Raw genomic sequence first — 13,767 nt, forward strand, 5'->3', positions numbered from 1 at the left:
GAATACAAAATTGAATCTGTTGTTACATAACCTCTCTTTTTTTTTTTCGTATATGTGATATATCTATCTGTCACACATAGAATAATATGAAAGTTGAGCTTTGAACGAATTTTACAATGGTAAAAACAATTTTATTACATAATATAAAAAAATATCGTATAATAATTGAAAAAATTTGTTTTTCGTAGATCATAAAGTCAAGAACGATGATTCATAAGATCGGAGAATATGTATACGGAGAACAAAATTTTCAGCAGTGGAATCGTCCGTTTTGGCTCATCAGCAATAAGAATTTAGAATTCGGCATAGCTTAAGAATACGTTGGTACGGCCGGGCTATATTCGGCGCTGTATATTTGTGCACGCACATGCCAACCATGGATATACTAAGCAAGTATATCCGCGGATACTTTCACTCGACGAGTAGTCGGTTCGTTGGTTGCCAGCAATGGATCGGAGGTCAGTGCACCGGTGACCACAGTCCAAGCTTGTATCTGCGGGCACGAAAACTGCTGCAGCAGCGTTTCGTGCTAATGGAGATTCGAAAACGAGCTTTATTAATAAATTCATCTACTTATCTGATTTCTTAATATTGAAATTTTATCGATTTATACTGCGAATCGTTCTGTCCTGGAATTACGAATTTAGTTCTCTTATGTTCATTATATTCAGAATATCCTTTTTTTCCGATCAAAATATATTATTTATGAATTGAATATATATAGATATATAGAAATTATCAATTCTATTTATTTTTTAAATCATGAAACGGTTTTGTAGATTATTATTGTACCGTTTACATATTATTTATTAATTTCAAAATTGTTGTTTATTATTATAAATAATACAAAATATATATTAACATTGGCAATCGTATAAAAGAAAGAATTGCAAATAATTTCATATCCGCGTCATTACCCCGTTAGATGATCACAGGACGGAAATACGTCAATGGTTAAGACTCGTATTACCGTTGACTCACAAACTGACAGTTACATAGTTAGCAGAGTGTTTAGTCGAAGATGATCCTTGCGATAATTTCATTTCTCCATAATCTCGTAAAGATTCATTATCTATTATTTATTATCTTTCAATTCTATTCATCCCAAACTACATATCAAATTACTTATCATCGAATCAATAACGAACAATTTAATCATTAACGTCCGTATCGTTCATTTCCGCAATACGTGATTCGATCGGTGAAAATAATCGAATCTCGACCATTGCCCTGTTAACTCGTTTCACTATTATTCCAGCTGTAGACCAACACTGACCACTTCCGAGCTGCTGTATTTCCGCCAATAAAACACACCGAATTCGAAGCCCATAAAAGGCTAACAATTGGTATATATATATATATATATATACACTATCTGTTGATGGCGTTGCGCTTGCCTTCCCTGAGAAAATACCCATGTGACTGTTTGAGCGACGCGTGTGAATGGTTACGGTTTAGAGATTAACCTATACGAGTACACTAGGTGTATGCATACCACCTTGCATGCGGGAAACTCCCTATCTAGCCTAAAGCCTATGTGATGTGAAGGCGTTGGTGTTTATTAGGACGAGCCAGTTGACGAAGAGAGCGAGAGAAAGAAACCCCGTTATCTAGAGAACGTTAATTCTCGCAGAAACGGCACATACGTACAGATAACATCTCGCCACATCTCTTATTTCTCTTATCGAAATTGAAACAAGATCTCTTCTATCTTTCTATCTCGAAACGGATGATTCCCGAAATGAAAAATACGGCAATACGGCGAGATTGCCAGCCAGCTTAATCAACTCTCGGTAGATTTAATTTCACGGAACAAAGATGTATATTCCGGTAGCGTGGCAAGCGAGATTAACGAGCCGTCGCATCGCATCGACTCACAACTTTCTTCGCGTAATCGATGGGGAACTCGCGATCGCATAGTAATTGTGGTGTTTCATCGTAAATAGGAAGGGGTCATAGGTCGAAAAATTCTATATATTCGCTTTCCCCGCGAGCCCATCTTAACATTCTTGCATCTTTAAAAAAGACCGTACGTGTGATAGACGAGTTTTCTCCGCGAGTTTTAAGTCTGGCGTGACTAGAAATACCAGATAGCTCATTGAAATTGAATAGATAAAGTTTTCCGTGTATCGTTTTATCCTGTTGTAATGAAGATAATTATTCAGTGAGAAAGTTATCTCGAAATAGAGAAATTGATTTTCGCTAATTTCAGATTGCATGGATCTTACGAAGCCCTCAAATATGGAACGTTGTTAGATGGTTTATCTGATCTTACCGGAGGGATCACGGAGAGTATCGCAATACGTCAAGATCCTACTGCGTGCGGACGTGTTCTTGCGAAGCTTCTTGACATGACGTCCCTTATCACGTGTACAGTAAATAACAATCAGCAACAAGTAAGCTTTCTTTAATATTCAATCTGAATTATAGATTGTAGATATTCATTTCAAATATCTCTAATATTGTGAAACTAATATTATTTATCCTTATGTGATTTTAGATTCGTGCTAGTACGGAGAAACTTGCAAATGGTATTCAAATGGGGATCAATTATCGATTATATGCTATTGAAAGGGTAAATAACATTCGTTTGATTATTTTATTTCTTTTTAGCTCTTAATCTGAAATCAGTTAATTACATAATAAATTTAGGTGGAAACGTTCAATGGTGAAGCAGTTCAATTAGTAAAATTAAGAAATCCTCTTGGACCTGGTAGGGAATATGTTGGCGCTTGGGCGAGAGGTGGCCTCGAATGGGATGAAATACCACCAATGGAAAGAGATCGTTTAGCGGTCAGGAACATGGCCGAGGGGGAATTCTGGTAAATTAATTTTAATATTATAATTTTTTAATTCGATAACATTTTTAATAAGAAAAAATTTTAATAATATTATTATTTTATTTAATTATGATAAATAATATAAATATATTATTATAAAATGATAATGACAATCGAAATTCAATCGTAGGATATCGTATTCAGATTTTGTGAAGACATTCACTCATTTAGAAGTCGTACATCTTGATGCTGAAACGTCGAGGGATGAACCATCGTTGCATAGCAAACATACTTGGCAAATGAAACTCTATCAAGGTAGCTGGAGGAGAGGTGTAACTGCAGGAGGATGTCGAAACAATGAAGGTTCATATATAATTTATCAATGATAAACATTTTACAACGAAAATTTGAAAATGCGTCGTATAAATTATTGAAATTATAATAAAATATTTTATGATTTTGTATCTATGTTACAGAAACTTTTCATATTAATCCACAATTACATCTAATTCTAAGTGAAATGGAAGAAGTAATTGTTTCTTTATATCAACACTCTATTATGGAGATAAAAGTAAGATGTATTTTTTATTACACATTATACATTTTAGAGAAATCATATTAATTATAATATTTTCATTATATCAAGGTAATAGGATTCACGGCGTATACTTTACCGAAAAATAGCACAGAATCAATAAATAAACAGTTCTTTAAAAAAAATAAATCTTTGGTAAATTCACAATATACAAATAGCCGTCAAGTCAGCCACAGGTGCCAATTAGATCAAGGTGGATATTTATTAGTTCCCACTACTTTTGAACCTACACAAGAAACAAGTTTTACATTGCGAGTTTATAGTAGTAAACCTTTAAAACTTAAGTAAGTAATTCAATTTTAACAATTTAATGCATTATTTAAAAATATAATTATACTTTACATAATGATTTCACTAGACTTCTCGATACTCCGCCATCTTTGGTAAAATCGGCTATTATTAAAGCACCACCTCTTGAAGGCAAAGGTTTTTCTCAATATGAGGCCGTTTTTTTGCAACTCGCTGATGAGCATAGAACAGTAAACGCTTTTGAATTACAAGAACTTCTTGAGGCTTGTTTACCAAATGGTAAAAGTTAAATCTATTGAAAAATGTGATAGAAATTAAAAGAAAAATTAAAAGAAATATTATTATATTTTATTTCTAGACTACATAAAAAGCTGTGCTTGTATGGAAGTATGTCGACAAGTAGTTCTTACAATGGATGTATCCTTAAAATTAATTATTTCAATTTTGTTTCAACTATATTTAAAATTTATTTGTTTTCCTTAAATCGATATCAATATAGAGTTCCGGAAGTGGTCGATTGAAATTTAATGATTTCAAAGATCTTATGTGTAGTTTAAAATATTGGCAAGCTGCTTTTAAAAATCACACGAAGGAAAAGACTGGTATACTTAAAGCAGAACGATTACGAGATGCATTACTAGAAGTGGGTAAGTAAATATTTATCGATACTTAATTCGGTTTCAACGTATAACATATTAATTTTTAACATTTAAAAAATATTTCTATTAGGATTCCAATTAAATACAGATGTTCTTTCAATTTTAATTCTTCGATATATGAGAAAAGATGGAACACTTAGATTTGGCGACTTTGTTTCAGCAATTTTACATTTGAGTGATGCATTTGGTATATTTTTATCTTTTGTTTTTCCTATCTTTATATTTTATTTGTACTAATATTTAATTTTATTTTATATATAGGAATATTTGAAAGTAAAGATCCTTTGCAAAATGGGACTATAAAATTAAGTTTAACTGAGGTACATTATGTTTTATATTTTATTTAATTTAAGTATAGAAAATAAAACTATTTTATAAAATATTAATATCTATTTTTAGTGGCTCAGATCATCTCTGATGTGCTGAATCCATTATTCAACATAATGTGTGTACCTTGAAATATTTGTAAATAATGTTTTCTACATCGTATATAGATATGAGTTTTAGCCATATTAACAATAACGATAAAGTCCATCTTTTGTTTTGTTTGTAAAATATCATTGTTTTCGCCATTAGCAATCATCATTCCTTCATTTGATTAAACATTATAAATGACTATGTATTATATGTTATTTGTATAAGAAATTCATAATACATAATAAAATAAATTTATTTTGTACAGTCCCTTTATTCAAAATAAACAATTATTAATTGTAAATAAATTTCTTATCAAAGTAGACTATACTTAAATGTATAAATTTTGCATAAATAAAAAAAGAGAAAAAGGGTAAGCAATAAGAAAAAGATAAAGATAGAATAAAAATTCAGTATCATTTTCAGAATGATTATTCAGAATTATATCATAAATTATATTATAAATGAAATACATAAAGAAAAGATAGGAAAATAATAGAAAAAGGATAAAAATAAAATAAAAATTGATTTTCAGCGACATCTCTTATCTCTAAAGATATCTCTTTAAAATCTTTCTAAAAATAACTAAAAAAATGGTGCTAGTTCTTAATTCTTAGTCTGTTTTATCCTATACTTTTAATAAAGAGATGTCTTTGGTATTCAAGAGATGTCGTTGATAGTTAATTTTTATCTTATCTCTGTCCTTCTTTCATTATTTGTTTTCCTTGTCCACATTCTTGGCGCGTGATTACAGACAAAATACTTACAAAATGTCAATAGAATATTCATTCATCATATTTCTTTCAAAACAATTAAATGTTTATATCTATGTTTTAACATAAGTATCTTAAATCTTTGATTTGTAATCTTTTAAAAAAATTTAAAAATTTAATTTATATATGTTAATATTTTATAAATTATATATGTTAATTTTTATTATAAGATTAATTTATGAATTAATCTTTTTAATCTCATATAATAATTTTATATTTTATTTGTAATATAAATTACACAACAAAATTTTATATATTATATATACTTATTTTTATTTAATTTAAATTGGATAATATAAATTTATATATAATAAAATTATTTATTTATTTATTAAAAAATTCTTATTAGAAATTATTTTTTGAAATTATATTTTAGAAATAACATTACATAAGTAATAAAATTTGTTATTATATATTTCTCTATTAGATATTATATTAAATTCTATTATAATTATTATATATAATATTTTTATATAATTGACATCGTATAATAATGAAATACAAGATTACAGTCTACAATCTTATATGTGTATCATTGAACTGTATCTATATATTATATATATATATATATATATATATATATATATATATATATATATATAAATATAATGATGTTCAGTTCATCAATGATTGAGCATATCTAAATTTTATAAAAATAATGATATGGTGGTTATTACAACATATATACAGTATTCAATTTACAATTTTTATACGGTGATTAGAAATAGTGTTTAGTTGAAAAGTATCATTTCACAATTAATGACGTGGATTTAGGTTAGGTTATGCACAACGTTACAACTGTTACAAGAATTCTTATCGAAATAATATTATAAAAATAATTTAAGTATTTATTATTAAACACAAATCATAAATAATGTTCGAAATAACAGATACACAAAGTAAGTAATAAATAACTTATAATTTATAAAAAATTTATATGATTTTTTAATAATTCTGTCAAGCATGAAATGAATCGAATTTCAAAACAATATATAATAATAAGATATTGATTTCAGAAATTGGAGTGGGACTTGTAGGTTTTGGAATATCTTTTCTATTTCTTGGGGTTTTATTACTGTTTGATAAAGGTCTTCTTGCTATTGGAAACGTAAGGATTATTCTCATATTTTTGTAAAAACTTTACTCCATTATTTCTAAATTAATTATTTCTGTACAGATTTTGTTTATATCTGGATTAGCATGTGTTATTGGACCAAAGAGAACTCTCAGCTTTTTTTTTCAAAAACATAAAATAAAAGCCAGTGCTTCATTTTTAGGAGGCATCATTGTAGTACTTATGGGTTGGCCTATTATAGGCATGATCATAGAAACATATGGTTTTGTATTATTATTTAGGTATATATATATATATATATATTTAAATACTTATTTTATTATGAAATATATATTTATTCTTTACACAATTAATTAAAAATTCAATGTTGTTAATGTTACAGTGGTTTTCTCCCAGTTGCGATAAATGTTTTACGAAAAGTACCTGGTTTAAGAATTATTTTAAATTTACCAGGTATATCTAAAATATTAGATTCAGTTGCAGGAGATCCAAATAGAACAACTGTATAATATGTTTGTTAATGTATCACTCAAATCATTGTATATAAGAACCATTATTTTATATTATATCCTAAACATTCTTGTCATTCCCTTCTGAAATTTTACAGATCTCTTTTTGTATTGTATAAATATCAAATGTAAACAATAAAATTCAATTAATGTCAATTTATTTAATTTAAAAATGTTATAAAAATAATATATTGATTTTTCATTTTCATATTATTATAAAATTCTATATTACTATTACTATAAAAAATCATACAAATCTTAAAAATATTTAAAAAAATAGAAGGAAAATCAAAATTTAAAAAAAAATGTTTATAATCATTAATTTACTATTTCAATAGATTAATGATATTAAATAAATGTATTTTTTATTTTGGAATATTTTTAATCAAATATATAAAATATGTAACAGTAAAAATATTACTATTACTTAAAAATATAATTTTATTCTATATATAATATAATATAAAAATATATTTTTTTTATATTCAATACTTTTTTAATAAATAAATAAGAATTCGTATAATTATTTTATTTTATATGTTAAATAAATATAATACAAATCATATAATAACAAATCCAATCATAAAATAAAATTTAGAAAATAGATTTAAGGTAGAAAAATTGCAAAACAAATTTTATTATTACTTTTATTGATTTTGTTATTTTCTTTGCACGCATCCTAACATGAACATATTGGATGCATACACTTACAAGTAACGCTTCTCATTATCTTACACGTATTTGTCTGGAGTGCGAAATTAAATTACTGTTCACTGAAACTCGATGAACTTCATTGATATCGTAAATATGATCATTTATTAATTATCTACAATGGGCCGAGAATAAGGGCGGGGGGCGGCCCAAGTCTACGCGCCCCGCCGTCGCCGTAATGGTATTTCGTCGCGCGTCCTTCTCTTGCTCAATTGTATACGCTTATTTTTTTTTCCTTTTTTGGATAATTAATTTTACTACTTTATGTCCTGACCATCTTCTATGTAGTCACATGTATCAAATATTTCATATAGCCATTATGTTATTAATTCCATAGATATATTTATATAAATATATCTTTTTTTATTTATTTATTTTTTTTTTTACGAAAATGAAATATGAAATATGGCACATGTGAACTCTTTCAAGAAAATACTGAATCCGGCAATAAATTAAGCGAATTCTTTCCTTCTAAAGTCAAAATACATACTCTGCCGAGCTCCATGCATTTCATAAGAAACTACCAAAAGAATTATAATCTAAAGTGTATTTCAATTTTCTCGACAGCTTGTGTACTGTTTCAGTCTGGAAACCACTTGATCTGGCATTACATTGGATGGTAAGGATAATAAAGATGGTTGTAATTGTAGTTGTGAAGGTAATGAGGTGAGGATCGTTATAATATCTTAAAGAAGATTCTTAATTTCATCGTAAAGTACCAATACGAGTGCACCACCTGTGCCACGAAGAATGTTAGAGAATGCTCCTTTGAAGAAAGCATTGCCACCTTCTGTCTTGTAAATAGTAGCCCAACAGTGAAGAGTGCTTTTGTACAAAATTTCGGATTTGGCGCGACCAGATTGCATCATCATACGCCTACGTACTGTATCAAATGGATAAGATACAATACCAGCAACAGTTGTGACAACCTGCAAAAAATATTATGAAAAATATTAATAAATGAATTAAGATAAAAATTTAACAAACAAAATTTAAGATAAAAATTATTAACCTGGGCAATACCCCATGAAATAAGGAATGGTGTCTTTTTGGGATCTGGCAGCATACCGCGGGCAGTGTCATAGAAACCAAAATAGGCAGCACGATAGATGATGATACCCTGGACGGATACTCCGAAACCACGGTAAAGGCCAGTAATACCATCAGCCTTAAAGATCTTAGTCAGACAGTTACCAAGACCTGTGAATTCACGTTCACCACCAGCTTTGCCTACATCAGCAGCCAATCTGTAAATAATACATATAATTATTTTATACAAATTTTAACAATTATTTTATACAAATGTTAATTGAATATAAATAAAAATCAAAATAAAGTGTATAAAATACCTAGTTCTGGCAAAGTCAAGAGGATAAACAAAACACAGAGATGTAGCACCAGCAGCACCACCAGAGGCCAAATTTCCAACAAAGTAACGCAGGAACTGTGTGTTTTTGTCAACACCACCAAGGAAAACTTGCTTATATTTGTCTTTAAAAGCAAAGTTCAAAGCTTGTGTTGGGAAGTATCTAATAACATTAGCCAAGTTACCACGCCAATAACTGAGGAATCCTTGTTCTTTTGGAATGCGCACAAAACAATCAATCATACCTGGAATGTAAAAATATATATTTATAGTTTATCTTTGTTCAAAATATAAAATTAAATATATTTTGCATAAAATATTTTTTAAAGTGCAAAAATAATTAACAAAATGACTTTTTAATATTCAATAATATTCTCAATATTTTCAAAATATTTTAATTATATATATAATATTATATATAATATTTTTTATTAAAATGCTTTCTTTATATGAATGTTAAATTTCAAAATTCTATAAACTTTATTTTGTATCATATCCCAAATTCTAAGTTGTTATATAACAAATCATTAATATTTATAAATTCATATATTTTATTTTTTAAATTAAAATTACAAAAATAGTATATGAACAATAATAAAATGAATGAATAATAAAATTTATCATAATATTGATTTATATATACATATATATATACATATATATGTATATACATATACATATCTATCTATAATATATATATATTTATATATACATATCAATATTATAATACCAAAATCATATCTAATGAAAAAATATTAAGAATCATTATTTATATATCATCTAAGTTAAAATAATAATATATTAGAATAATATATTGAAGATATTAATAAAATTAATAAAATTACATATATTAAATTACAAACATTATTTATTAAATTTTCATCTTAAACAAAATATTCATTTAAAACAATTATAAAAAAAGTATTATTTATTAGCAACATAATTTCATACTTTGCAACTTAATTCTTAATTTTTAAATGAATCATTAGTCATATTTCATATTTATATTAATTATTGCTTAGAATATGATAAATTATATTATCATAAGCATTGTGTTAATCATTCATTAATATCAAAAATTCATGATTTCAAATGCAATTTATCTGTAATACTAATTTGTAGCATAAAGACGGCCATATTGGACCGCACGGTCATCGATCGATTCTTAGGAGTCTCGTTCAAAGAGCAAAGCCATGCACTGCCATCTGGCAGACGAGTCATTTTATCGAATATCGACCCACTCGTTTGTCATAAAATTGACTTCCTATTCAATCGATGTAATAAAAATTATGTAAGACCCGAAACTTCATCTTTGTTATATAAAGTAGAAAATTAGAGCTAGATAGTACTGACGTATTATTAGTGTATAGAATGAAATGATATTACATAACAGGAATCTAACCGCCGTAGATGAACTTAGCGGAAACGCTTAGCAGTTTCACGATGCCGACACGAGAGAAATGTTTCTGTCACATGTCTCTTATGTCGTTGTTTTACTGTTAAGCACAGTAGTTTGTGATTCGTGTTCTTTTTTAGCTTTATGTTATAATATTAATGACTTATCTTTTTCTAATTTATAAAATAAGTATAATTATCTCAAAACTTACCCTTATAACGTTGCTCTTCAGAAATTTGCTTAGAGATATGCTGTACCTGCAGCAACAGCTTCACACGTTCAATAGGAGCAACCGTCGTTTTCGAGATTGCGGCGGCTACACCACCAGCCAAGAAATCCTTGGCGAATGCCACTGGGTCCGCAAGACCAGACATATTGTATCGGATAGTTGGTGTATGAAAACGGGTTAACAAAAGAAACAGGAGGAACCAACTCCAATGTTTCGGACGCGCGCCGGACGACGAGTGAGCGAGAAGAGTGAGTTCTTCTCGTTGAACGGACCTCTGCTAAGAATAGCTGCGCAGGTCACGTGCAGAGTTCTGCGCAGGTTCAATCTTCTGGCACGGCCGCACCTTAAGACCGTGACACTTCATGCACTTCAAACGTGTACTCTGTTCTCGAATTCGTGACCTTTCTTTAGTATCTTGCAACACTTTGCTTTCCTGTCACTTTTTTACAGTTATTTGTCGTGTATATCAATTTAATAAAATGCATTTATAATCATTTCTTTCAAAATTATATGTTTAACCGCGCTTATGATGTATTTCCGGTAAAGAATTTATAGAAATTGTCGCTAGTGTCAAGTATTTGAAATGTGAAGTACAATTTGGCGGGAATTTATTTTTATGAAATGATAAAAAATATACTATATTTTACATATTATGTTATAATTATTTCTGTGTCTAAGAATCAAAATTAAATGAATATTGAAATGTAAGTATTCAAGAAGACTAATAACTATAAATAATATTAATATTTTGTAATTTATTTCTAGAAATATAAATTAATTAATATTAATAATTAATATTAATATTTAATCAAAAGAAATATAACAATAATTATTTTTTTTATAAATTTTTTTATAAATTTAATCTGCAAGAAATTGTAATTATAAATTTTAACAAATAAAATTGTAAATCGATTGTATACACATTTGAAACACCCGCGTAGTATATCTATCTTTATTGTCTTTCATGATCAATATATAACATATAATTTACAATTATTTTATATTTTCTATTTTTATAAATATAATTATTTATCCCTTTATTTTTAATGTAATAAATTTTTAATTTTTTAACAATTTTTTTTGATTTTTTGATAAAAATATTTTTATGATTTTAATAAATCTTTATTATTTTTATTACTATTTTATTATTATATAAATATCTAAAATATTTAAAATTAAGAAACACTATAGCATTTAATTTAAAAAAAGCAAAAGAGCACTATATTAAGAATAAAAATTGACCGAATTTTGTACAACTTAATATAATACTATCCGAAGTAAGTATTACTATAGAATATTCTGTCATACTAATCGATCACTATCTACACTCTTTAGTATTGATTATGCATGTATGTAAATACAGAGATCAAGTTATATTCTCATTGATAAGAACTTTCATTGTCAACACTTTTCATATTTTTAATTATTAACATAAATAGGGAATTATAGTAAGCGTAATTACGATACTGTACACGTGTTGTACCGTGATCGCCTTTGGGGTGGTTTCGAGTTTGCGCTGTTTAAGATACAAGAACGAGATACAAGGTCAATCTCTCATGAAGAAGGAGGTCAACGGGGCGCGACTTGCGTAACCCTGGCGTACGGCCAGTATGTTACGGAGCACAACGCCAGAGTTCAATGAAGTAACTTCAAATAAAATGTATTTATACACTTTGAAGATTCGTACACGTGTGGACCTTGTAAAGAATAGACTAATGCTAAAAATGTCTTTTGTCTACATCAAGTAAATTTCTTTGCGTGTGCAAGTATTTGTTAATCATATCAGTTGAATTTAAAAACAATGATATATGCGTAATTATATATAATTATAATATAATTATCTATTGTATATGAATGTTATAGTGATTTCAATATATTTATTTTGTAAACTAAATATTTATTTAAATATTTAAAGAAATTAAGAAATTAAAAGTTCTATATCCTTATAATACATTTTTTGAAATATTTATATTAACATCTATTTTTATATCTAACTTTTTTTAAAATTATATCTTTTATATATATCATGTTAATAATTTACTTTCACCATATTACATTGATATTTGAATTATAACGGGAAATTCCATTTATTGGATAAATAATATTTGCTGTAACATACTTTTAATAATATTTGTGCAAACATAACCAAAATAACTTATATAGTTAATATGTTTAATCATCATAATTTAATTAACTATAATATTTTTATTCAAAAATTCAATTTTTTATTAATGCGCCATTACTTTAACAGTAGTTTCCTCAGAAATGATGTTATGTAACCATTTTTAAATCTACGATAACAAGACAAAAATCAGAATATAAAATACGGTAAAATCTTAGGAATAAAAAAATTCTTGAAATTTTGAAATCAGTATAACTTTCTTAATTCGAATAAAAAATTACAGATATACATATCATTCAATTGAATATATATATGTATAATATAATAATATGAAGTATGGCTCAAATACGATACATCGAACTTGCAACGTGGAAGTCATTGTGGAAGAGTGTGGATTAGATTAAATAATGACCTTGATGACGTATGCGGTGTCTGCTTATAGTACAATAACTGAAGTCATAATGGTCATTGCACTTGAAAATAATTCAAATGGTTTTATATTTGACGTGAATCCATAGAATTTACATTTTTAAAATGAATAAAAGTGTACATATAATTTATATCATACAAATCATACAAATATACAAGTACATATATCATAAAAATTAATGATCAAATACTTATTGTTTTTGTCTTGCGAATTGAAAGTCTATTATTAATTGCATAAAAATAAATATGATTGATATTTCTAATTGCACAATGCATAGATTATGTAAAATTAAATATTAATATTTTTTCTTGCCTAAAAAAAGAAACAATAATAAAATAATAAAACAATAAAACAATAAAATCAAATAAATAATTTATTAATAGTTTCCAAAAGAAAATTAATAAAATTTCATACTTCCTGAATTTACTATACTAATATTACATATCTCAAATGATTAAA

General features: G+C 27.1%; 3 protein-coding genes across 5 annotated transcripts in view; 2 read left to right on the forward strand and 1 right to left on the reverse strand.

The window, feature by feature from the left end:
* LOC724568 (calpain-C) overlaps window positions 1-4,951 on the forward strand; it is a 32,653-nt gene extending 27,702 nt beyond the window's left edge. For all 3 annotated transcript variants that reach the window (XM_006565486.3, XM_006565487.3, XM_016913247.2), the window contains 12 exons: window positions 2,213-2,396; window positions 2,501-2,575; window positions 2,653-2,822; window positions 2,971-3,143; window positions 3,257-3,351; window positions 3,427-3,659; window positions 3,734-3,903; window positions 3,983-4,041; window positions 4,124-4,271; window positions 4,354-4,470; window positions 4,545-4,603; window positions 4,683-4,951. In XM_006565486.3, coding sequence (XP_006565549.1) covers window positions 2,213-2,396; window positions 2,501-2,575; window positions 2,653-2,822; window positions 2,971-3,143; window positions 3,257-3,351; window positions 3,427-3,659; window positions 3,734-3,903; window positions 3,983-4,041; window positions 4,124-4,271; window positions 4,354-4,470; window positions 4,545-4,603; window positions 4,683-4,709 — 1,510 coding nt within the window. In that variant the 3' untranslated portion in view covers window positions 4,710-4,951. The remainder of the gene's footprint in view (window positions 1-2,212; window positions 2,397-2,500; window positions 2,576-2,652; window positions 2,823-2,970; window positions 3,144-3,256; window positions 3,352-3,426; window positions 3,660-3,733; window positions 3,904-3,982; window positions 4,042-4,123; window positions 4,272-4,353; window positions 4,471-4,544; window positions 4,604-4,682) is intronic.
* A 1,117-nt stretch (window positions 4,952-6,068) lies between these two features.
* Window positions 6,069-7,214, forward strand: LOC412806 (vesicle transport protein GOT1B). Its single transcript, XM_396259.7, has 4 exons — window positions 6,069-6,369; window positions 6,487-6,578; window positions 6,648-6,826; window positions 6,928-7,214. Exons 1-4 carry the CDS (start codon window positions 6,345-6,347, stop codon window positions 7,052-7,054), a joined length of 423 nt encoding a protein of 140 aa, XP_396259.1. The 5' UTR covers window positions 6,069-6,344; the 3' UTR covers window positions 7,055-7,214.
* Window positions 7,215-8,139: 925 nt separating this feature from the next.
* On the reverse strand, window positions 8,140-10,930 carry Ant (ADP/ATP translocase). Its single transcript, NM_001010975.1, is given in 5 exon segments — window positions 8,140-8,450; window positions 8,453-8,694; window positions 8,778-9,012; window positions 9,115-9,376; window positions 10,739-10,930. Coding segments are annotated over 4 exon segments (902 nt in total). The 5' UTR covers window positions 10,902-10,930; the 3' UTR covers window positions 8,140-8,450.
* Between the last annotated feature and the right edge of the window lie 2,837 nt (window positions 10,931-13,767).

This window comes from Apis mellifera, linkage group LG7, assembly GCF_003254395.2.
Source record: "Apis mellifera strain DH4 linkage group LG7, Amel_HAv3.1, whole genome shotgun sequence".
NCBI lineage: Eukaryota > Metazoa > Arthropoda > Insecta > Hymenoptera > Apidae > Apis > Apis mellifera.